Raw genomic sequence first — 27248 nt, 5'->3', positions numbered from 1 at the left:
AATCTTGGATTTCCTTAACCTATTTTACTTGTTTAAGGAAAAAAAAAAGTCTTAATTTTCTTTGTCTTTTCTAGAGACTGCTTCTTTATTTAAGGATTTTTCAATATTTGGGCTAGAATCACCACTCAGTTATAAGATAAATAAAAAAAGGTAATAAATATAAATAATTGTAGACAATATGCATGTGTGTGCTGCAGATTTATTCCAGCACAAGCTCATTAGGAATGTGTGCCCAGGGCATTTTTGAGAACTGTGAAATTGGTGACTAGGGTTACTTCTGGCTGCATTTTGTGTGTAAAATAAATGTGATGTGGTGATATGATATGATGCCACTGACAACTTCTGTTCCTTTTCATGCTAAATCTATCACATCTTTCGTATGAATGGCTTTGTCTTGTAGGGTTGCACGGTTTACCGGTACTATGTTAGTATCGCGATACTATAGCTCCAAAATACTGGCAGTGCCTATAGTTTGTACACGGTAGTATCATCCTTAATGGTTTATCTGCAATACATAATGCTGCATGTGGAAAAGTCGCTAAAATCCTCACACACTTGTGCAACAATAAACCATTTTATTTTAATAGTCTGTGGAGCCCTTTAAGGTTGCAAAACTGTAGAATTCAGGCCTTTTATAGTTCCTATTGCACGCTTTCTGATGTGTAAGCTAGAACGCACATAAGTTGATTTCTGTTCCTGTCAATATGATTTAGCAGCTACAGCAAGCACAACCATCATTTAAAAAGACGACTCACAGAGGGAAATTTTGAATACCTGATAAGACTAAAAACAAACAAAACAATAGACTGAAAACCCCAAACGAGCAACAGGAAACTTTGAAACTATTTTGATCACTTCGTTTGTTTAAAAAAATACTCTTTTTGTAAGAAATGTTGTTCTTTATAATTTATATCTTTATTTTTATGTATTTTTGTTGGTCTGTGTTTCTGACCACTCTCTTTATTTCATATATTTGAGTAAACGCAATACTACTTGGTATCACGATACTTCAGGTGGTATACAGTAGTATCGTAACGTAATGTTATCGCGACAACTCTATTGTCTTGTTTTCAGAAATAAGTCCAAATTTAAACAAGCAAAAAACTGTTTGTACTGGGTTGTTTAATTCATACAGTAACCTTATTTTAAGTTTAAATGCTTTGGCTCATTTTAACTCTTAAATGAAGATGAATCCTGTTTAGTGAATCTAGCTTTAAGACCTAATTTACACACAAAAATTTTAATTCAAACTGTTTCAAAAGCAATTAAGAAGCTAGTTTTAAGGTAGCTGCTTGGATTAAGTGTCATAATACTTATTTAAAGACTATTTTTCTTTAGTAAGTTTTCTTATTCCAAGAACTCTTAGAAAGTGTAGTTATCTCACTTCACTGGCAGGTCATTTGACTGGTTTGTAGTCTGTCTTCTTAACTAATTCATTTATTTCTCTATATTTACATGCTTATTTTATGCAGAATGAGCCTGTTTGATCATAAAATAAAACATGTTGAAATGTCAGAACAATTACAAACAGTGTGTAAGAAGTTCTAACAACTCACCCAAGGTCGCACGTCTCGTGGAGTCGGTTAATTAATTTTTTGCACGCATAAATAAACAATATAAAACCCAGTGCGGTTACTGAGCTGGTTGCTATCATTACTGACATTTGGACCCTATTAAGGTGCTAATGCCCATGGCTGTGTTACTTTCAGTCTTTCTGCTAAGATCACACTCATTAATGGAAAGGTCTGTCATGACAGTTGTAGCATGCCAAGCTGCAAGCAAATCACGCTAATAGGATTTCAGAAAAAAAAGATGTTTTACTTTCTGTTCGTAATTAAATGGGAAGCAAAAAAACCCAAAGCATTCTGTCAAGTCCTCAGGGACACATTATTGTATGTGTTCAGCTTGTGCTGAAGAAATATTAGTCCTCCTAGGAAGACAAGTTATTATAACTTACTTACACTCTGTAAAGCAGGGTGCAATGTGGTGTGCTAATAAGAAGGAATTCTGTACTGATTCTCCAGGTGTTTCACACATATTTGAGTTCTGCAGTGACTTTCCTGACATTACCTGATTGATCATTGATCTTTCTCAGAGATTTTGCCCCATATTGACATGATAGCATCACACAGTTGCTGCAGTTTTGTCGGCTGCACATCCATGATGCCAATCTCCCGTTCCACCACATCCCAAAGCTGCTCTATTGGATTGAGCTCTAGGGACTGTGGAGGCCATTTGAGTACAGTGAACTCATCGTCATGTTCACCAGTCTGAGATGATTGAGCTTTATGACATGCTGCGTTATCCTGCTGGAAGTAGCCATCAGAAGATGGAGACACTGTGCTCATAAAGGGATGGACATGGTCAGCAGCAATACTCAGGTAGGCTGTGGCGTTGATGCTCAATTGGTACTAATGGACCCAAAGAAAATCTCCCCCACACCATTACACCACCAGCAGCAGCCTGAGCCATTGATACAAGGCATGATGATCCATGATTTCATGTTGTTGAGGCCAAATTCTGAGCCGAGCATCTGAATGTGCAGCAGAAATGGAGACTCATCAGAGCAGCAACGTTTCTCCAATCTTCTACTGTCCAGTTTTGGTGAGTCTGTGTGAATTGTAGCCTCAGTTTCCTGTTCTTAGCTGACAGGAGCGGCACCCGGTGTGCTCTTCTGCTGCTGTAGCCCATCCGCCTCAAGGTTGGACGTGTTGTGTGTTCAGAGATGCTCTTCTGCAGAGCTCGGTTGTAACGAGTGCTTATTTGAGTTACTGTTGCCTTTCTATCAGCTGGAACCAGTCTGGCCATTCTCCTCTGACCTCTGGCCTCATCAACAAGGCATTTGCGCCCACAGAACTGCCGCTCACTGGATATTTCCTCTTTGTCGGAGCATTCTCTGTACACTCTAAAGATGGTTGTGCGTGAAAATCCCAGTAGATCAACAGTTTCTGAAATACTCAGAGCAGCCCGTCTGGCACCAACAACCATGCCACGTTCAAAGTCACTTAAATCCCCTTTCTTCACCATTCTGATGCTCACTTTGAACTGCACCAGATCGTCTTGACCATGTCTAAATGCTTTGAGATGCTGCCATGTGATTGGCTGGTTAGGAATTTGCGGTAATGAGCAGTTGGACAGGTGTACCTAATAAAGTGGCCGGTGAGTGTATAGTATATTTTCTAATATTAAACGGTTTAAAGGAATCCGACATGGAGAATGCATTGAATAATATGTGCATGGAGATTTTGAGCTGCTAGCAGCAGATCTTTTGTTGTCTGTCTTTCTCACTCACACACACACACACACACACACACACACACCAGAGTCAGAATCACTCGCCATAGAAACATCATATAAACCCCAGGTGTCGGTTTCCTTGTCAGAATAAATGGGTGTGTGTGGGAGAGAGTGTTGCATTATGGGCCAATTTGTAGGTCTGTCTCAAGAGGTTCGATGTGTGTGTGTGTGTTTGTGTGTGTGTGCGTGTGCACATGAGAGAGTGTATGGTTTTGTTAGAATGTGTGTGTTTTGTTAAGAGTGAGTTTGTGTATCTGTGAGTATGTTGGAGAGAATAAATGTATGTGTGTGTCTTAGTGTGTTTGAGGTTTGTTAGAGTGTGTGTGAGTCCTTTTTAGCGTGTGTGTGTGTCAATATACAGATATGTGACTTAAGAGTTTGTGCGTTTGTGCGTGCGTGCGTGCGTGCAAGTGTGTGTGAGAGAGATATATATTAGTGTGTGTGCTCATGTTAGTGTGTGAGTCTTTGTTAGAGTGTGCATGTGAAGTTGTGTGTGTGCACCTTAGAGTCTCTGAGTCCTTGTTAGAGTGTGTGTGTGTGTGTGTGTGTGTGTGTGTGTGTGTGTGTGTGTGTGTGTGTGTGTGTGTGTGTGTGTGCTTATGTAAGTGCATGAGTCTTTGTTAGATTGAGTGTGTGTGTGTGTGTGTGAGGTTGTGTGTGTGTGTGTGTGTGTGTGTGTGCTTATGTAAGTGCATGAGTCTTTGTTAGATTGAGTGTGTGTGTGTGTGTGTGTGTGTGTGTGTGTGTGTGTGTGTGTGTGTGTGTGTGTGTGTGTGTTTGTATGTGTTCAAGAGTATGTGTGTCTATGTGACTTTGGTAGAGTGTGTGTGAAGTTCTGTGTGTGTGTCTTTGCTAGAGTGTGTGTGTTTTTTAGTGTGTGTGTGAGGTTGTGTGTATGTGTGTGTCATTGTCAGTGTGTGTGTTGGTCCTCCGGGTGTGGTGCATTGAGTCTTAAAGTGTCTCTAATTATCCCTGACCTTCTGGGACGTTCTCCACTTTCAATCCTCACCCCTGTGGCTTCTCTCAAACCTCCTCTCTCTCTCTCTCTCTCTCTCTGTCTCTCTCTTTCATTTCATCTCTCTCTCCTCTTCCTCCTGTTTGTCCCTCATCTATAGAAATAACTCTCCAATCTCCGCCTCTCCTTAATTGAGACCATTTTTTAGGGAGACAAAGGAAAGTGTTTTAGGAAGAGCCGTCCCTCGAAGGTCAAGGCAGAGAAACACGGGGCTGTTGGGGTGAAACCTACAAACTGTTAGCAACTGAATCTAAATCTATCATTGCTAGACACTGATTGATGCAAATTAGGGCAGCAAATTAAGGTGTATTCAAATTGGTGGTATGTTTTAAGTGCTTACCTGAATGGCTGGCGCCAATCGATAGGTGGACTCTGGCGTATAAAGGGGGACCCCAGACTCCAGCTCAGGGTCAGTTTACCTGGTGTGCAAGCGTGCTGTAGCAGAGCTGTGAGCAGTGTTCTTGTAAGTGCATACTTGTATACAGTGGTTACGTTTTAACTTTTTTTTCTTTGATTGTTTTTGTGTTGTATATATTTGTCTTTGATACTTTTTTTTTGTATGTATATATATATATATTTATATATTTATTTATTTATTTATTTATTTTTGCACTGGATTGTATTTCGTAAATAAATACCACCTTATTTATCATTGTTTTTAGATTTTTCCCATTGTTATTATTTATTTATTTTTTATTTTATTTTTTGGTGGGTTTATTTGTGGGGTCAGGTCTCCCACACCTCGTAGTGGCCCACTCTGGGTTTACTACGTCACATATACAGTATGTGTAGACAACATTATAGGCAGTATGAGATTCACTTGGAGAGAGAAAGAAAGATTGAACATGCTACTTGATATTAAATAGCTCGTCATTTCAGAAAAGACTCAACAAAAAAAGTTCAAGCTGTTGCTTGGTGCTTAAGAGGTCTTGTTAAACACATACTTTTAATGCTGGTGTTTTAATTCCAAAAGTAATATTGTTCTGAATATTGTTTGCATCTTTTCCATGTTTATATGTTTGTATATTGAAGGTATACAGTAGTTCACCCAAAAGTATTAACCCTGCACTTGCTCCATACCTTTTAGAAAGATCGCTCAGTGCAAAAGTCGCTGGTGGTAGCCCAGTACTTTGGCAGGATACTGAATGTGTGTAATGCAATTTCTATTAATCCTTTTTTATTACGCAATATTCCAAAATTTCCATAAAAGTAGGTGGATGTAAACACAGCTTGTGATGAGTAAATGAGAGTGAATGAAAGATGTTTTGTGGACCGTTTGAAGCAGATGTCAGAAACAGACGCAACATGAGGCTGAAGTGCTGTAAACAAACAGCTCTATTGTGTCTGCGCTCACCCTTTGGCCTCAGTTCAGGGTTCAAGAGTTCACTCATTAGTTTCCCTGAGGAATCTGGACTCTTCGCTAGCTTGATAATTAGTTAAGTATCAGATCAAAGGCTACAACTTTCCTGCTTACAGAAAATAAAACACAACTACTGTTGAAGTCTGAATTATTAGCTCTCCTGGATATTGTTTTCCCCAATTGTTCCCCAAAGTTTTAATAACTCATCTCTAATAACTGATTTAATTTCTCTTCATCATGATGACAGCACATAATATTAGACTAGATATTCTTCAAGACACTAGTATTCAGCTTAAAGTGACATTCAAAGGCTTCACTAGGGTAATTAGGGTAAAGTTAGGGTAATTAGGCAAGTCATTGTATAACAGTGGTTTGTTCTGGAGACAATCCAAAACTAATATTGCTTAAGGGGGCGAATAATATTGACCTTAAAATAGATTTAAAAAATAATAAAAAATTAAAAAATCCTATTTTTTTTATACATTTATAGTTTTTTTGTTTTGTTTTTGTTTAATTTTTGTATAGTTTGTTTTGTTTTTGTTTAGTTTTTGTTTTGTATATTTTATATTTATAGCTTTTGTTTTATTTTATTCATTTTTAATAGTTTTTATTCTCTATTTTATGTTTTTATTCATTTTTTGTTGCTTTGTTTTATTTATTTTAGTAGTTTTTTATTTTTATTAATTTTTTTAAGTTTTTGTTTTGTTTATTTATTAATAGTTTTTTATTATTTATTATTATTTATTTTTTTTAGTTTTTATTTATTGTTTTTTTTTATTGTTTCCATACAGTCTTCCATAAATGTGTTTGAAGTGTGCTAAACATGTGATTACTTACTGCTACTTAACAGTTGGATGCGTTATTACAGTCAATGTATAATGTGAACCATATGTATTTTCAGTATTGTAAAATACTATCGCAGCATATTATTTTGTATTTTTTTTAACATGCATTATTTTTAGAATTGCACAATGTGTTTTTTGCATAAGGAAAATTCTATTTCAAAATGAGGGTTCAGCTTGATTTATTCAGAGTGAAAGGGCATTAATTTATATTTATATATATATCTAGGGACGTCTTTTAAACAAGCTGACGTTTGTAGCGTACTTTAGTTTCTGCTGTGGTTCAGAAAACTCTGCTTGACTGAGCATTGGACATAAGTTGTAATCAACACTGAAATCTGACGTGCACATGTTTATTTCTGCCCTGTGGAACATGTTATGCTCACAGTTTGCTCTTATTTCACCTTCAAAGTCTTGAAGGGAGAATTCACTCAAAAAGAAGATATTTAGAGAAATGTCTTTGCTATTTTATTTTAGTTTTTAACCTATATGCTTGACATTCATGGTGTCTATTGTTAGTCTCTTCTTTTGTGTTCAGTAAAAGTCTTGGCTTTACTTGTCCTGATAATTGAACTCTCTTTACTTTATTGAAGTATAGAAAAGACAAACATGAGATTGTTTATAAAAACACTATGTGGAGTCATGTTTGTTTTTATATATATTTATATACACATATACATACACACACACACACACACACACACACACACACACACACACACACACACACACACACACACACACACACACAGTTAAAGTGTCAAAATTATTAGCCCCCAAATTTTAAACAGTAGTTTTAATATCTAATTTATTTTGTCTTTGTCATGATGACAGTACATAATATTCATTTATCTTTTTCGATTTAGTCCCTTATTTATCAAGGGTCGCCACAGCGGAATGAACCGCCAATTTATCCAGCATATGTTTTATGTTTTCAATTGCTCAGTTTATATTGGTGACAAATAATAATTATTATTATTAAAATTATTAGCTAATTAGCTAAATATGTGACTTTACAATTATTAAATTCTAAGAAAAAAAGTCTGAAATATTTACTTATTTATTTTGGTGGTTAAGTACACTTTCCGGCCACCTTATTTTTAGAAATTTGCCATAATGTGCAGTTGGACGGGTGTACCTAATAAAGTGGCCAGTGAGTTTATATAAAGTTGGATGGGTTAAAATAATTCACCCATAAATTGCAAGCAACTTAATTACACTCACAAAATTACACAATTATAAAGAATATCGATACTTATTTTAATTATTTTCTAGTAAAGCACGCTGGAATAATCTTTGCTTTATTCGCAGTATTGATTTCCCCCTCTTTAGAAAACATTGTTGAGGTTTGTTATGAAACACGAGACTTGACAATCTGAATTATTGAAGACGTCTCCTTCTGAAGTGTGTTAGGGGAGAGATGGAGACATGAAAACACACTGGTAGCAGTTATTATAGCAGAAAACTAGCTGTTGATGTATGCATTTATAGCCAGTGCATCATAGATCTACACAAGCGTGATATAAACATCTAGAATGATGTTCTGCGAGACTCGTATCCATTATCAATACAGCCAGCAATCCATTAAACACAATTCACAGCAAAATAAAACACAAATGAGAGAAACACAAACAGATTGCAAATTGCTCGACACAGATGTTATTTTCTGATGTCCTTGCCTATGCGAAAATTACATTTGAGGGCGCGTGGAGGCAGATGCCCTGTTGAAGATAATGGTCATAACTACAAATGTTCAATTCCAAAAACAGAGGAGGAAAAAATCATAATGGCATCGCCATGGAGACTGTAATTATAGCTGTGTTCGTGCACAGCTGTGATGAAGGTGGAGAAGGTGGCCTTCACTGCCTGTAAACAAGCAGCATCAAGTACACTATCTGTGCTGCTGCATTTATACCAGAATTGAGTACACTAGAACGTGTGCACAGATGTGGTTAGGGTGGAGATGGTGGCCTTCACTACCTGTAAACAAGCAAGTACACTATCTGTGCAGCTGCATCTTCATTTACACCAGAACTGAGTGCACTAGAAAGTGTGCACAGCTGTGATGAGGGTGGAGATGGTGGCATTCACTGCCAGTAAACAAGCAGCATCAAGTATCAAGTACACTATCTGTGCAGCTCTGTCTATACCAGAACTGAGTGCACTATAAAGTGTGCACAGATGTGGTTAGGAAGGAGATGGTGGAATTCACTACCTGTAAACAAGCAAGTACACTATCTGTGCAGCTGCATCTTCATTTACACCAGAACTGAGTGCACTCGAAAGTGTGCACAGATGTGGTTAGGGTGGAGATGGTGGCCTTCACTGCCTTTAAACAAGCAAGTACACTATCTGTGCAGCTGCATCTTCATTTACACCAGAACTGAGTGCACTCGAAAGTGTGCACAGCTGTGATAAGGGTGGGAGATGGTGGCATTCAATGCCTGTAAACAAGCAGCATCAAGTACACGATCTTGTTTGACTGCATCTACATTTATACCAGAGCAGAATTGAGTGCACTAGAAAGTGTGCACAGATGTGATTAGACTTGAGATGGTGGCATTAACTGCCAGTAAACAAACAACAGCCTCAAGTACACTAACTGTGCTGCTGCATCTGCATTTGCATCAGAACTGAGTGCACTAGAAAGTGTGAACAGCTGTGATTAGGGAGGAGATGGTGGCCTTAACTACCTGTAAACAAGCAAGTACACTATCTGTGCAGCTGAGTTTATACCAAAACTGAGTGCACTAGAAAGTGTGCACAGCTATGATTAGGGTGAAGATGGTGGCCTTCACTGCATGTAAACGTGCAACGTCAAGTACACTATCTGTGCACATGCATCTTTATTTACATCAGGACTGAGTGCACTAGAAAGTGTGCACAGCTGTGATAAGGATGGAGATGGTGCCCTTCGCTGCCTGTAAACAAGCAAGTACACTATTTGTGCAGCTGAGTTAATACAAGAACTGAGTGCACTAGAAAATGTGCACAGGTGTGATGGCAGTGATTGAGATGGTGGCCTTCACTGCCTGTAACAAAGCAGCATCAAGTACACTATCTAGATTTACACCAGAACAGATATGAGTTCACTAGAAAGTGTGCACAGCTATGATTAATGTGGGGATGGTGGCATTAATATTCAGTAAACATGAAGCATCAAGTACACTATCTTCAGATAACAAAACTTAGTGCCTAGAAATGTGCAAAGATCTAATGGTTGAGGTAGTGGCCTTAACTGCCAGTAAACGAACAGCAGGAGCAAGTACACTTTCTATGCAGCTTTTGTCTGCATTTACACCTATATATATATATATATATATATATATATGTATGTATGTATACACACAACAGTTCTTTCTGGTTCTTGAATCTGATTGGCTGATAGCCGTGATATATTTAAGTAATATCAGCACCCGTACAGCCTCTTTACCCTTTGTGTATTACTCCGCCCACATACAGCCAGCAAAAAGCAGACACTACAGATCTAAAGTTTAAAAGATGCTTGCTCAGCTGTTCAACTGTCAGCTTATGATTTAAATCCAAGGCGGAAGAAAGTAGTTCCTCATACAAAAGGGTTTTTGAGACTCTCTATGTTTGATTTTGTTTTTATATACACAATTATGCCGTCAAACTGTTGTATAAACGCAATATCACACTCGTAGCAGTGCGATATGGCTGTATATCGGCACTGGTGGGGGCACTAAGGCACGCCTCCCACCAGTGCCGATATACAGCCATATCGCACTGCTACTCTATATATATATATATATATATATATATATATATATATATATATATATATATATATATATATATATATATATATATATATAATCAACAAAGTATATTTGATTATGAATGTTTTGGGAATGCTAGTGTATCAGTACATTTGCTGAAGCGGTTTTGGTCGTTTATTCATTTTTTAAATAGCTTTTCTGATTTAAAACCTCATTAAAATGGTGAAATGAGAAGTTTGCTTCATTTTCAGACTGTCCCTTTCAATGAATCGGTTCAATGACTCATTTGCATAATTGCTCCAAAATGCACAAGTGCGTGTAAATAAAACTGATCAGTCCTCCTCTCCATTATTCAGTCAAACGCAGTGTGTGTGTCAGACCCAGTTTTGCTTATATCACACAAAAACATGCTTGTCTTCAAAAAAGGATCCATAAGCCTTCACTTCTGCTCTCAGGTGTGATCAAACTTTTTTCAGCTCTTCGTGTTTCATTTCGCCTTCATTTGACAAATGCTGAAACACGAAGAGGCTTTACCCTTAAATCTACTTCAGCTCCGCAAACAGATGGAAATTAAGTGCAATTCTCAGTTAGCTTGAAATAACATCCCTAAGCAAACTCAGCAGAAAGGAAATGTCTCCCGAACTAATCTCGCACTGACACGTATCAGTCAGCGAGACTTAAGCAGCGCAGGATTATTCTCCGTGTGTCAGGAGAGACGCCAATGACTGGCCTGTTTAATTGACAGGTTGAAAGCTGCGGCCCTCGTGTCCTTAATCACTCCAGCAGCATTAATTAGCCATTTCTCCTCTCTGCCAATTAAGCATGCATAAAGGCAAGAATTCAAATAAATCATCCAGTCTGGGGCCCGTATGCCTGCTGCATGCACAAAGCCCAAACACACGTCCTGTTTTCACTCTCTTCACCAATTAACGGCTGATCAAAGTATTGCTGGATTTGACAGAATCAGATCTGGCAGAGAAAAAGGCAACTCTGCTGTATAATTTATTTCCACACAATAAATAAATGTAGAACCAGATTAATGAGTAAATGAGCAGATCGCAGTGTGACGGCGCCTTCAAAGGAATGTTAAAACGGGGGGAACAGTGTTTTGGATACAACGTTTTGTGGTTATCCTCATCTAACCACACAAACATGGTTTCAGCATTAGTAAAGTGTGACTTTTTGATATGTCTAGGTTTATAGCCAGACAGAAGCCGCTCAAAACAAATACTCTCAAATAAATATCTTAGTAAGTACACTGCAACAGTTTATCAACCACCTAGCAACAACTTTAAAGGGTCACGAAACACCAGAACACATGTTTTGAGCTGTTGACAGTCATATATGTGTCCCACACTGCTAAAAACACTGTTAGGACACATATATCTCACTAAAAAGTGAAAATTGGTTGTTTCGTTTGTTATTTTAAGCAAATTCGTTCTTCCGGTTGGAAACTAACTTTTAAAGCTGCGTCACGCCTATTAGATCCTTATATGTATCAGTGTGGAGAGTGGATGTCTGTACCGGCGAGTGCGTTGTGACGTCTCTAAGTGTGCAGCATTAATTCATGAGAAAGACTTGGTTCAAACCAATCTGTGCGCTCTATTGTGTATGCGGTGCAACTTCATTAATATGCATGATCACTTCGAAGACTGTTTTTACCTGTTACAGCAGGGGTCACCAATCTCGGCCCTGGAGGGCTGGTGTCCCTGCAGGGTTTAGCTTCAACTTGCCTCAACACCCCTGCCTCGATGTTTCAAGTATACCTAGAAAGAGCTTGATTAGCTTGTTCAGGTGTGTTTGATTAGGGTTGGAGCTAAAATCTGCAGGACACCGGCCCTCCAGGAACAAGTGTGGTGACCCCTATGTTACAGTGTTCAGGAGTGACAAGGCAGCATTGACCCCATAGGGCAGGGGTGTCCAAACTCGGTCCTGGAGGGCCAGTGTCCTGCATAGTTTAGCTCCAACTTCCCTGAACACACCTGCCTGGATGTTAGTATACCTAAAAAGAGCTTGATTAGGTGGTTCAGGTGTGTTTAATTGGGGTTGGAGCTAAAATCTGCAGGATACCGGCCCTCCAGGAACTAGTTTGGTGACTCCTATGTTACAGTGTTCAGGAGACAGAACTTTAGTGACAAGGCAGGATTGACCCCATAGGGCAGGGGTGTCCAAACTGGGTCCTGGAGGGCCAGTTTCGTGCATAGTTTAGCTCCAACTTTTCTGAACACACCTGCCTGGATGTTTCTAGTATACCTAGAAAGAGCTTAATTAGCTGCTTTAGGTGTGTTTAATTGGGGTTGGAACTAAAATATGCAGAACACCGGCCCTCCAGGACCGAGTATGGACACCTCTGCTATAGGGTATATGGGGAAGTATGCTAAAAGACTTTTAATTTGTTGGTAACCTGGGTTAAGCACTTCCGGTGAACTGTATGCCATTACAAAATCAGCGTGTTTAAGTTCTATTTTCTGTATAAATCAGCGATCTCCACTGCCTGAGTGATATTCGATATAAAGTGGGCCTCAGAATGACAAGCAGCACTGCATTAAATTACATTCCCTCGCCATGTCTTTATAATATGAGCATTTGTTTTACCCCAGTGTATTCAATGGAGCTTCTGTGCTATCCTGCCGATTCTGACGGTTGTGTATGAGTAAGCGGCTTTTTGTCTCGTTTTATGCTTGAGCAACTAAATGCATGTCAAAGTCTATTTAACTAATTGTATTTTAATTACGTTACAACATCAATGCTTTAAAAGGAACCATAAAAATTTAAAAAAGTCACATTAACTGTTCACGAGAAGTTTATCAGTATGGGAAGAAACACTAGCTCTGCTTATACCCTATTGAGCCACTAAACCATACTATCCAGCGTCCCGAGCGCTGGTCTCAGGCCATCAGGCAGTCCTCATTGTCGAGCCCTAGTGTTACACCTGGCTCAGGGATGTAACATAAGGGAGACGACAAGGAGAAGTATAATCAAAAAGAAGATTTATTTAACTCAATTTAAATTACATAATCAAAATATCAGCATCAGTATGTTCAATCAGTGAGAAATGCAAATATATGGATGTGGTAAATGTTGTCAGTGATAGTGTATGGATGCGAAACAGAGCATAATGCCCAAATAGGAGCGCGGCTCTGGCCATCTGCCAAGTGAATAGACAGCGGCCCCGACAAACTCTCTGCCGGGGTTTAAATAAGGGCGCTGACCAGCATCATTTGCGCTGAAGGCACACCCCCAAACTAGAATCAAAATCAAACACACAAACAAAACAACGCAGTCCTAACACCTAGACTGCATAGCAGCAGGCTGGTAACCGCCTAGCAACAACCAAACTACCGCTACCGCAACCATACAGCAGTGTGCTAAAAACTGGATAGCAGCAGCCTGGTAAACATCCTAGCAACAAGCTAACAACCACTGGGAGCACCACTGCAACCAAACACAAACAGCGCTCACATTATTATTTGGTCTATATATTTACAGTATAATCTTGCAGACAGTAGATCTGATTGCATTTTAAATCAATAATATTTGGCATCTATACAACTAGGGCACAACCAACATGCTTGTAGACCAGCACACGAGAGCTGTAAAGTTAAGACATTGAAACACTGCCAGCACCGCGGTCAATATCCACCATATAATCCTCCAGTCTTTTGTAATGGATGCAGCATGTTTGCGAACTCACTCCCACACATAAACACACTGTTAATGGAGATGCTCACACACGTCTGTCTCAGATCAAGGCCGGGGAAGCACACACTTAACCTCCGAACAGAAATGCGCCGCCGTCTTTTGTTTATCCGTATGCAGATGAAAGGAAAGACCTCTGGAGGACCTTTAAGACGCAATAGAGCTCCTTCAGGTTACCTTTAATCAAACGCACCAAAGCGAAACGTCTGAAGTTCACGCTCAGCCTCTGCTCTTCTGCATCCTGCATCCTTCATCTGTAAATAAGTTATTTATAGGCTACTCGGGCATTGCAAAGTAAGATTGTTATGTCTGTCAATCAAATGATGCAACCCACTGTCTGTTTTTTCCTCTTTCATGTGTGCGGTGACTTTAGGATCTGAAATGCGTTCCAGAATGCAGTAAAAGCCCACATCATTTTTTTATCTGTGCTAAGAAGTCCATATTTATGATGGCAGAATTGACATGCATGTCATCATCTTTCACAGAACAAAAGCAGAGAAGCCCAAATGCATTCCTGTAAAGTGTCATAGGCGGGATGTGTGGAGGATTCATTTCACTCTGATCATTTCAAGGCCCACTATTTAAGCAAGACCACCAATAGGAATGAGCGCCGAATTCCAGTTCTCACTCGCAATATGCAGAGTTCCTGTGAGAGTGATTGAAGACTGATTTCATTAAATTCACCATAAACTGATGTCAACTTTTAGAACTTGTATTAATTTATGCCAAGAAAAGAAAAAAATGTTCTACTCATTATATATAAACAGATTGGGGGAGGGGGGGGTGCTCTGCACTCGTGCATCCAGGTTAATCATGAACAATGTAATGTAATGTAATGTAATGTGTATTTATTTATGTAGCGCATTTATTGTGTACACCCAAAGCGCTTCACAATCATGAGGGGGGTCTCTCCACACTACCACCAGTGTGCAGCATCCACTTGGATGATGCAACGGCAGCCACAGGACAACGGCGCCAGTGCGCTCACCACACACCAGCTATAGGTGGAGTGGAGAGACAGTGATCGAGCTAATTCGATGGAAGGGGATGATTGGGAGGCCATGATCGTAAGGGCCGATAGAGGGACTTTGGCCAGGACACCGGGGTTACACCCCTGCTCTTTCACGAGAAGTGCCATGGGATTTTTAATGACCGCAGAGAGTCAGGACCTCGGTTTAACGTCTCATCCGAAAGACGGCGCCCACTGACAGTATAGTGTCCCCTTCACTTTTACAGGGGCATTAGGACTCACACAGACCACGGGTTGAGCGCCCCCTGCTGGCCTCACTAACACCACTTCCAACAGCAACCTAGTGTTCCCTAGTGGTCTCCCATCCAGGTACTAACCAGGCTCAGCCCTGCTTAGCTTCAGTGAGTAACCGGTCTTGGGCTGCAGGGTGATATGGCTGTGGCTAACAACTCAGTGCGCATGCGATAGTTGCACTGATTATGTTTTAAGCAAGGTTTATATGCATCAAATACATAACATCTTTGCCAAACATCTCAACTGATGAACATTTTAACAATAATACAACCGTATAGCTGAATTAAATGTGTGAGGACCACTGCTATACGTGCTACTGTTTCACGGTATTGTGATTACTGCTCTAAAATAAGTTCTTTTTAAATGTCTGGGTAAAAAACAAAACTTGTTTCCCCTTTGAACACGATATATTTTATTTTGAGAAAGATTTAAAATATTTTGGAGCTGTAAACATGTCTCATGACTTATGCTGTCTTCATTAGTTCCAAAAACACTGATTTCTTTACAATTTACAAGACATCTTTGGATATGTTTTCTGCTGGAGATACTGTTGTACTAAAAAAATAAATAAAAAAATGTAACTAAAAAATCTTACTCATACCTCAGGAATGGTGTTACAGAAAATTTTGGTGGTTTTTAAAACCTTGACTTTTCCAAACTGCAGTATACCTTGAAACAGTTATCGTCCCATACCTACAATGTAGACATGTTAATACGTGGCTGTCAATCCATTCTTGGGTGGGGAAACCGCACTCCTACATCACGTTGCAAATGGGAGGGATTTGGATCCTATTTTACCATCAGGAAATTTAAAAAAAGAGACCTATTATGTTTATATTACCCCAATATGACTGTAGACACACTACACATACACACAGTTATGTCCAAACAGCTTACAAAAGATGATTTTAATCATAGGTGCCATTTAATAGTGGAATCAGAACTATTTAGGTACTATACTGTTGTGCTATACCCTTAGGAAAGGGTCCCAAATAGTGGTATGTTTAGTGGTACTTTTAACAATGGAAATGGAAATGAATGCTTACTGTACTGTACCACTCAGTGGAAACAGGCCATTTGTGAAGCAGGTTTAAGCTTCAAAGTTAACAATAAAGATGCACTTCTATAATTCTGGCATATATGAGCACATACTAGCATCATGAGCTTGAATTGAAGAGTATATCCAATGGAGGAACATTGTAATATTCACCATTTTGGTGTCTTAGATAATAGAAACAGAAATAAATGCGAACTACTATACCAACCCGGACTGCTCAATGAAAACGGCCCATCACACATCTCAACTAGACACTGATCCATTGAACAAGAATTGTTTAATTGGCCATGTTGAGATATAATTGTTTCCAGAAGCACAGTCAAGACTACTATTGAGGTGTTTGAGTTCATTCAGAAGTAGTGCTCTGTATGTTTGCATCTCTCATGCTCAAACAGCATCAGTATACTCTAAAGCAGCGGTGGCCAACCCTGTTGCTGGAGAGCCGCCTTCCTGCAGATTTCAGTTGCAACCCATATCAATCACACCTGCCTGTAATTATCACATAGTGTTCAGGTCCTAATTAATTGGTTCAGGTGTGTTTGATATGGGTAGCAACTGAAATCTGCAGGAAGGCGGCTCTCCAGGAACAGGGATGCTCTAAAGGAAGATGAAAATGTTTTTAAAAAGCATTAAAGGATTTCTGTAAATCTACATGCTACAGCCGTCTCTGAGACACACTCTCTCTGTGGTCTGTCTTTCAGACGCTGGTGTGGGCCACTATAAATAAGGTCAGACACTGTTAGTCATCAAGGGATGTGGTGGATGAAGAGCAAGATGCAGAGGGAGTTGAACAGGAGCAATGTGACTGCTCCATTATTGATCTCCTTTGTGTCGTGCTGCCCAGAAAGACATGCGGGCGAGAGGAGAGGCCATGAGGACACATGACAGAGCTGCTGTGTCATCGTGTGCCATTTGAAGAGTCCTTTACACACATCCATGCGCACACAAGACTCCAAATCTGCAGGGGAATGAGAACAAGGGCAGTGAAAAGCCAGCTGAATGTTTCTGAGGGCGGCCTGCATTTGGGAGTGGATTTGGATGCTCTGCTCAAGAAGGGATCTAATCTGCTCACACTTACAGGTAAGAAGCAGAGAAGCTTTTAGAGAGGAAGATGAGCTGTGCAGGGTTTTGTACTTGTTTGGCTGATAATGTTAAGGGAAGTTATTGCATTGATATCTAACAAAACACCTGTAGGACGCACTCTTTTCCTCTCCGTATGCACCAGACACTTTCTTATCAATGCTACACAGTTTTTTTTGGAACTGTTGTGCATTTCTGTTGTGCATTTCTGTGTTCACACCAGACGCGGCATGCATGAATAAATCTTGTTATTCACGCATAAAAAGACGAGTGCACATTTACTCGCTTCATTCGCACATCAAATTCACGCACAAAAAAACCCAGATTCGTGTAATGGGCGCGGCTTCTACCTACCGCATGCATCTAAGTTAGCGAGATATGCAGAGGGTTTTTTCTCCCATAAGCCCTGGGGTACCAAACATTCCATTAAAACTCTTCCAGCAGTTCCTCAAATCAATTATCTAGTTTTTCTGAGGGGCATGCATGAAATGTTCCTGAATAAAAGTGCCAGTTGAAGTCCACACATTAAGAAAATGGCAAATAATTTGATTACTGATGTCCATGTAAACACAGTCACTGTCTTTCTCCCCTGCTTCTGTGTTTGTTTTGCCTCTGTGGAAATCAGCACATGACCAAACGGAAACTCCCATTTTTATGCAAATTTGTATGCACCTTCCCTCTTTTCCTCCCCCGACACTCCCACCTAAACAAAGATGGACACACCCACTTTCAGGAGTGTTTTGTGGCCCTTTAATAAAAAGGCATGGTCGGACATAATGGCACAATTCTCACAATAACTAATCAGAGGGATATGATTGTCATCTTGAAGTAGACAAGTAGTCTACACAGTATATGTCTGATGAAAAAATGAACAACTTTTAGATACAAGATTACGAAATCGCCAAATATCCAATAGTATCTGAGTACAGCCTTTATGATGCAGGCTGAGATTGCATCAGACACAATGCACTCGATGGAGAGAGTGATGTCACTGTGATGGTTAGGGGTGGGGTTAGGTGAGCGCATTAAAAAGCATTGAATGCAGCTCAGATTGCACTGCACCAGGTCTGCATCCAGACCCTTCTCCAAATATCAGATGTCCCATATGTGTAAAAATGCTTTAATAGCATGAACAATAGTTTTTACAGAATTACAATCTAACGATGACATTACACAATTCACAAATCTCCTGATATCAAAGAGTGTGTGTCCAGATTTTTTAGGTGAGATGCTTGTAATAGGTGTGTTTCTCTAACAATGACCCTCGTGTGTGTGTGTGTGTGTGTGTGCGCGCGTGTGTGTGCGCGCGTGTGTGTGCGCGCGTGTGTGCGTGTGCGTGCGTGTGTGTGTGTGTGTGTGTGTGTGTATGTGTGTGTGTGTGTGTGTGTGTGTGTTTACTGCTGATGATAAACAGAACATTTCAACCAGGTTTCTCTCTAAACTTTGGCCATCTGCGCAGCTGTCAATCAAACCTTCCTGAGCGGCACACTCACCACAGTGCACATGCTAATTACCACAGTCTCGAACAATGCATCACCTCATTAGGAAAATCTGACATTATCCTTCCCTAGTAACTATAGTGGTATTTGTAGAGCTTAGTAACCACAGGTAAATTATGGATGGTTCTGTGTTATCATGGTTTGATTAATGTAGCTATGGTTTCTATGTGCACATTGCTCTCCATGTTAAATTAAATCATGCCCACTGCTATTTTTATTATAGAATGTACTGTATATTCATCCCTTCATCCAATTAATGTGTCCTCATAATGCTGGAGGACAATCACTTCCTTAGATCTCTGATTGGTGCTTACTGGTGTGTGGGCGGGATCAGGCTGTCACTCATGTTGAGATCCACTAATAGCAAACCACAACCATCCAATTAATGCTTTGTGGAAGAAACTAAGCCCCACCCATTATTTGCTATTGAAGTTTGTTTACACGCAACTTTCATTGTAGACTGTAAGTGTTGTGCTGGTGTAAAAGCACAAAAATTCAGTGAATAGGTTTATGTGGTGGTCTTTATGGTGTTGCTACTAGAAAAAAATATTTCTTGTTAAACTATTTTTTTAAACGTTACCCATTTTAAAAATGTATTACTAAATATTATATTATATTACAAAATAAATTACAAAAATTACAAATAATAATAAAAATCATGCATTTGACATACTTTTTAATTGTTTTATTTTTATTTATTTATTTATTTTATTTTATTTATTTTTATTAATTTATTTCATTTTTTATATTTATTTTTCATTTATTTTATTTATTTATGTTTATTTAATTGTAATAATTTACTTTTATTTTGTTTTATTTATTTATTATTTTTTCACATTAATTTTAATTATTTAATTTGATTTGATTTATTTATTCATTATTTTGTTTTCATTTATTTATATCGTTGAGTAAAATCTATAATATAAAATTACTGCTTTTAATGGAATTTTTTTGTATGCCACATCGATGCATCAGAAATATTCTTCATATTTTTGTGGAAATCATGGTGCTTTTTAAAAATAATTTACTGATACTACCATATATATATATATATATATATATATAATTTTTTTTTTTTTTTTTTTTTTTTACACACACACACATATAAGCACAATGAAAAAATCTGTCTTAAAATATGCATTTTATTTTCTGAAATATGCAGTAGGCTCAATATCATATATGGGGTTACTTAGTATTAAAAAAATAAAATAACTGGCCAACATAGTGATGCACAGAGTGTGTAAAACTGCTCTATTGAAGACACTCACTGTACTGTAGCTCCATCAGATCTGCAGCCTGTTGTTTAAAGAGACTGAGAGGAATTAATAAATGTGGTATCGGTGAACAGCGAGGGTCTGCCATGGTCTATAATTAATTGTGTGGCCGTCAGTCAGTGTTGGTGGAGAAGATGGCAGAGCTGATTGGACTGATGACATTTTGGCTATATATTACGCCGTTTGCTGTCTCTCTGATAAGACCCATCAATATGGCTATCGGACAGCACCGTTTGTTTTGCTCTTCATTTCATTAAAGCGGGTTGTGTATGTTTGTTTCATTTTTTAGACCTTTCATGACATTTTCTTTGACATTAGCAATAAATCAGGAAGGCACGAGGCTTTCGTCTCTGAACTAGCACTATTGATCAGGAGTTCACAGCGTTTACATGAAACTCATGTACGTCTGATTCCAAGAAAACATCCTGGCGTGAGTCAACGGTGAGCGCTTTTCATGATTAGTGTTTCTTGGTGTATGACACAACCGGATGCTCTTTATGAATTATTACAATTATATCCTTAAAGGGATAGTTCATGCATAAATAAAACTGTACTCACCATTTACTCTCCCTCAAGTGCTTCCAAAAACTCACAGGATAAGATATTTAGTAGAATGTTGTAAAATGGTAGTCATTGTCACCCATAATAAGAAAAAAATACAATAGAAATCTATGGCCAGTTTCCAACATTATTCAAAGTATCTTCTTTTGTGTTCAACAGTAGAAACTCAAACAGGTTTTAAATATGAGAAGGGTGAGTAAATGATGATTATCATAACTTCACAATTTAAAGATAGTGATATGCTCCTATATATGCAGTGCTTCACACACATTACACACTTTACTTGCGCATAGACTAAGACTTTACTTGGGTGCCCAGGTATATTTGGTGACATTTATTTTTTATTTTTATATTTTATTAAGTGCTTTTAGCCTACCATTGTTGTGGTTATTTAGTCACGCTTCCCTTTAAAATATATAAAACCATATACAATTACTAGATTTTTTTCCAATATTTCCTGAATGATGTTGAACAGATTCAGAAATTCTTCACAGTATTTCCTATAATATATTTTCTTCTGGAGAAAGTCTGAATTGTTTTATTTGGGCTAGAATTAAAGCAGTTCTTAAGTTGTTTAAAGCCATTTTAAGGACAATATTTTTAGCCCTCTTAAACAATATTTGTTTTGGATTGTCCCAGAACAAACCACTGTTATACAATGACTTGCCTAATTACCTTAACTTTACCCTAATTAGCCTAGTGAAGCCTTAAAATGTCACATTAAGCTGAATACTAGTGAAATATGTAGTCGTATATTATGTGCTATTATCATGGCAAAAATAACAGAAGCTAACAATTCAGGATGGCTAATAATTCTGACTTCAACTGTACATGCTGTATGTATAAAATCATAGAGAAACCTTGCATGCACTATGCACATACATGATGTCACCATTTTCAAATTTTCCCGTATAGGTTGTTTATATGGGTGGCATGCAATGGCAGCATTTTCATAATGTGCACTTTGAAACCTGTTTGCATTTTCAATCCCCAAAACTACATTATCATGTAAACCAGGGGTGTCAAACTCAATTCCTGGAGGGCCGAAGCCCTGCACAGTTTAGTTCCAACCCTGCTCCAACACACTTACCCGTAGGTTTCAAACAAGCCTGATGGACTCTATTAGTTTGATCAGGTGTGTTTAATTAGGGTTGGAACTAAACTGTGCAGAGCTGCGGCCCTTTTGGAACCGAGTTTGACACCTGTGATGTAAACAAACACATCAAAAGTTTCCTGTTTTTGGCTGATAATGTTTTCATGTAAGCGGCTTATGAATGTAAAAGAAATCATCCACTCAAATGCATTAAAAACATCAACATGTGACTTAGTTATTTATTTTCAAATCTCAGAGCAGAGTTTTTGGACTTTAGAGAAGCGTCAGCAAGATGAATGTTGTTGGCTCCGCTAATTCTGCCGATGTTTAAGGCCTGAGAGCCGAAGACAACATGAAGGATCACTGCATTCTCCTGTATGTGAACTCCTTGTATGTTCCCGCTTTACTCTGTGCTCTTTCTTTCCCTCATCTCTGCTCTTGTTATCAAATCATCCTGGTTTTGCTCCAGTCTTCAAAGCCGCTGCATGGGGTCGATCATCTAAACGTCTCCAGTGAAATGCGCAGCCGTTTTTTTTCCCAGCGCAGTCTGAATTCAATCAACTAGATTTAGGAATTGTCCTCGGCCCCAAACTATGGCATGCATCAAAACGTGCCTTGGGTTACACTTTCCAGCTGTTCCAGGAGTGTGTAAATGTGCGATACAAGAGAGATTTAGTGACTGCGATTGTTAGCTTTCATCATGGAGCACAGGGCAGGGAAGCCAGGAGCTGCGGTGGAGAAAACAATCGTGCACAAATCGGGTCCGTGACCAAACTGGTTGTGATTATCCCCACAAACTGATCAGAGTCAAAGCGGTGGACCACGGTGTATTTTTAAGGCTTGGTTGTGTTTATAAAATGCAAAGCGCTGTGTGTTCATGCTTCATTTGTAGAAAATCACCTTATTTTTTCATATACCTTAATTTGATTATACACAGCTACTCAACTAACATGAGAACCACTGTCATATTTCATAGTTCCTCTGAAAGGCCCACTCTCAAGAGGCTCTGATTGGCCAGCTAACAATGTGCTGTGACTCGCGGATTGGCTCCATGTCATCCCGTCACGCTACAAATGCATGCTTTAGCGCTGTGTAAATACTGTCAGAGTAGTTGTCAGTAGCATTAGCTGCCTGAATCAGACAGAAAAATGAAGAGGACCTCACTCCTGCTCTCTAAAATAACATCTGACAAGTGTATATTTGGAATAAGCATGTGTAAGTATGATATCGTAGTGGACCACCCATTTAAAGGTCCCGTGAATGCGCATTTTTATTTGATGTTTTGACATAAGCTCCTCCCCTTTAAAAAAAAACATCCAATAGCATTTTGTTTTATCACCACTCTTTCAGTGAGGCCCCTTTTACACTAATATGGCGTAGTTTTAAAACGCGGAAGTTTTGCTACGCCTTCCGTCCACACTACCCTGACTTTTTGAGTTTCAAAAACAAGTGGATTTGGAAAAGCATAACATTTTAAATAAAATATTATTTTTAAAAAGACGATGCTCGTGTTCCTTCTCGCTTCACGTCTCATTTAGGAGATCAATGAAGGAACCACAACCTCGGCCGTCTGCATTTAATTTCAGCTTCATTTTCTTCGTTTTTTTTCCTGCTCTTCTAAACACTTACAGTACAGTATCTCCACGGCGGAGATAAAGAGATAAGACATACGCAGCAAGATAAATGTCACAACACTTGCCGTTTTCCTCTGTGTGCGCAGATAAGGGCCCGGCGCAGATGAAAGCCCGAGCTGAAATAAAACAGAGACGCGCATTTGTTCAATTCAGATAGCATCGGCAGGGAAACACACAGAGGACGGAGCTGTTTTAAGATCAATGTGACAACTCCAGCCGAGATCCTCACACATCTATTCAAAGACGTGAGATATGTGACGCCTCCTATTTATCAGCACTCATTGTCAAAATACGCTCTTCAAATCAGCTTCAATGCACTCGCTTTTCAAGAAAGGAGGAATAAATATTATACAAAATTAAACCGTTCTCTTGTGTGATCTACACTGAAGATAAAATTATTCACACTCCTGGGAATTTGTTTAGATTTTACACATTATTCCTTAATGTTTAACAACAGAGTCAGGAATTTTTCTCAGTATTTCTGATATTTTTTCCTTCTAGAGAAAGTCTTATTTGTTTTATTTCAGCTAGAATAAAAGCAGTTTTTAATATAAATATATATATATATATATATACACACACACACACTCACTGGCCACTTTATTAGGCACACCTGTCCAACTGCACAATAAGGCAAATTTCTAATCAGCCATTCACATGGCAGCAACTTTAAGGCATGTAGACATGTTTAAAACAATATGCTGCATTTAAAGACGAGCATCAAAATGCCTTGCAAGCAACCATCCTGCCTTGTATCAGCAGTTCAGGCTGGTGGTGTAATGGTGTGGGGGAGATTTTCTTGGAACATTTTGGGTCCATTATTACCAATTGAGCATGGTGTCGACGCCACAGCCTACTTGAGTATTGCTGCTGACCATGTCCATCCCTTTATGAGCACAGTGTCTCCATCTTCTGATGGCTGCTTCCAGCAGGATAACACACCATGTCATAAAGCTCAATCATCTCAGACTGGTTTCTTGAACATGACGATGAATTCACTGTACTCAATTGGCCCCCACAGTCACCAGAGCTCAATCCAATAGAGCAGCTTTGGAATGTGGTGGAACGGGAGATTGGCATCATGGATGTGCAGCCGACAAATCTGCAGCAACTGTGTGATGCTATCATGACAATATGGAGCAAAATCTCTGAGGAATATTTCCAGTAGCTTGTTGAATCTATACCACGAAGGATTAAGGCAGCTCTGAAGGTAAAAGAGGTCACACCTAGTACTAGTACGTTGTACTTAAAGTGGCCTAAGTAAAATATTAGTGGAACATGTGGTAAAAATCAGACGAGGTCTTTTCTTTTTCTGGATTGCTTTTAAAAACACTATCGGTTGGGCTTAAGGAGGGAGGACGGTGGGTTGGTCGGTCAGTCAGTCAACAGCAGCCTCTGTTCACGCAAGAACAGCAGGCGCGAATGACACTGGCAAGAGAAAATGAGATCTAAAATAGCGTACACAGCATCCTTCGGTGAATTCAGGAAAACAAAAACTGCAAAAAAATGTAGCTTCAGGAACGCATTCGACACTCTCCAAGAGGTATATACAGGGGTATGAAATCAGAATGAGCCTGGGTTGGTGGTTTCAGCTGATTTTAAATAAGAAGTATCAACAAACAGCAAACGTCTTTTTTCTTTTTTTTTTTTTTTTAATGTAGAAATGTTTGGCCAGAAAGTCGCTTTAAAAAGTGCTGGAAATGCTGCGAGTTTCCTTGAGGTGCAGAAACAATCTCTGGTGATTTATTGCTCTTTTAATGTAGACTTTCAGCACCAATGCTTTGCAGTTTGAAAGAGAAAACACACACTGACACACACACACACAGACAGACACACACACCGGCCTCAAAACACTTTCATTTCTTTGAAATCCCCATCTGGGATGTTTTCAGAAAGTTGCATTATGACTGCATAATAAACTAGTGGATTCCCTGATGTACAAAAAAGAAAAGAGTTCAAATCATAAGGAAGAAATGGTGTGCATCGTTTCTAAATAAAAAAAAGGGGGGGGGGGGTACGGTGGCTCAGTAGTTAGCACTGTTGCCTCACTGCAAGAGGGTCACTGGTTTGAGTCACGCCTGGGTCAGTTGGCATTTCTGTGTGGAGCTTGATTGGGGAACTGATTAACTAAATTGGCTGTGTTGTATGAGTTTGTGTGTGAATGTGTCTGGGTGTTTCCCAGTCCTGGGTTGCAGCTGGAAATTAGTAAAACATATGCTGGAATAGTCTGCTGTGGCACCCCCTGTTAAATAAGGGACTAAGCCAAAGGAAAATGAATGAACAAGTGAATGAACTTTTATTATGGATGTGATTAATCATGTTTAATTATTCGGCTGCACTAATTGTAATATGTCATTTGCTGCTGTTTATTGCAAAACAGTAATAATATTGGCACTATATGACTCTAAATGCATTTTCTCTGATGAAAAACAGAAAATCCTGTCATTATTTGCTCACTTTAAAGGGGTAAAATGAGTAATAGCGTAACAAAAACATCAGTAACATTCTTCTTGATGAGAAGAAGCCGATCAGAAACAATGGAAACATACACCCTCAGCAATACGGCACAAGATGTGTTTGGCGTGATTTTTTGCTATTTCCAGGCCAGCACAGCCCTAATTTTCACGTTTTGCACCACGTTATTTAAATAGCAAATCTATTTTGTGGACAGTTGGGTGTGCTGGTCTATAAAGAAGGTGTGTTAAGGCGCATTGTTGCTACTTGTAGCAACTGAAATAGACTTCGCCATTGATTAACTAAAAGCTGCTCTAATGTCCTGAGCAGTGTGTGTTGGTTATGAGCCTATGCAGGTCCAAGCACGTACACATTGCTGAATACAGACAGGATGATCAGCAACACACAAATATCTTTACAGATGAACACAATTAAAGGATTAAAATGATTTTCTACATCAATATAAACAGCACTGCTTCCACGCCTTCTTCACCTTGGGGGGGCTTTTTCAGTTGATTCATGACGATCTGCATTTTTATAATGTGATTATTATTAGCAGTATTATTGATTACCTGCAGATTTATGTTTATTTAATAATGACAAGTGTAGATGTGTCCACCTGTGGGGTTTTGGAGGCGTCTGCATCAGCATATGTGGATAAGAACAGGACGTGTGTTTGGATATAACTCAGTTTTCTGAGCACACTTCATTATTATTGCTCATTTATTCCTTTGCTGGAGATTAGAACTGAATTTAGAAATAGTTTTGATGCAAATCTTTGCACTTACCAAAGGAAATTAAATATGTGGGCTGATGGATGTGTTCAGTGGAGTGAGTTTCCACCGTTTCCTCACTCCACCAAAGTGAAGGAGTAAAGTAAAGAGTAAAGTAAAGAGGCTGAATGGAGGAGGCTCGTTCTTTATCCTCGCGCTGCAGATGCTCTGTTAAACTGTGTATTCTCGCTAATGAAGCGTTCAATTTTTTCACCATGTAAATAGCAAATGTGCCATAACGCAACACAACAGACTCTTAAAGGGAATGAGAGATGAGACTCTGATTAGTTTAATGCACATTATGCTCAAAACACACCCAGAACTCATTAAGAGAATAAGCACAACCCTGTTAGTCCATGTGCCGGGGCGCAGAGCGAATCCTTTCTTTCTTAAAATAGCAAAATTCAGACATGACTTTAATGTTTTTGCACCATGCGCTTTAGACTTTGCGTCTAGATTGTTGAATTAGAGCCCAATATGGTTTTACTTCAAAGTTAATTAAGTTATGAATGTTTAATAAAGCAGCGCTTATACACAGTAAAATCAACACACAATCTGAACATCATTTACATTATCTTACTGCGATAAAGAGGGTGAGACTGGTCT

At 38.9% G+C, this 27248-nt stretch overlaps 1 protein-coding gene across 8 annotated transcripts in view; it reads left to right on the top strand.

Annotated features, from left to right (window-relative positions):
* nrp1a (neuropilin 1a) overlaps positions 1-27248 on the top strand; it is a 418289-nt gene that overhangs the window by 213641 nt on the left and 177400 nt on the right. For 4 of the 8 annotated variants that reach the window (XM_087308233.1, XM_087308232.1, XM_087308231.1 and 1 more), the window contains exon 5: positions 16976-17354. The exons of the other annotated variants lie outside the window; for them this stretch is intronic. In XM_087308233.1, the coding sequence (XP_087164359.1) occupies positions 17274-17354 (81 nt within the window). In that variant the 5' untranslated portion in view covers positions 16976-17273. The remainder of the gene's footprint in view (positions 1-16975; positions 17355-27248) is intronic. 8 annotated transcript variants of the gene reach the window in all.

This window comes from Danio rerio, chromosome 24 (assembly GCF_052040795.2).
Source record: "Danio rerio strain M-AB ecotype USA chromosome 24, GRCz13ab, whole genome shotgun sequence".
Taxonomy (NCBI): Eukaryota; Metazoa; Chordata; class Actinopteri; order Cypriniformes; family Danionidae; genus Danio; species Danio rerio.
This window is presented reverse-complemented; position numbering and strand designations above follow the sequence as displayed.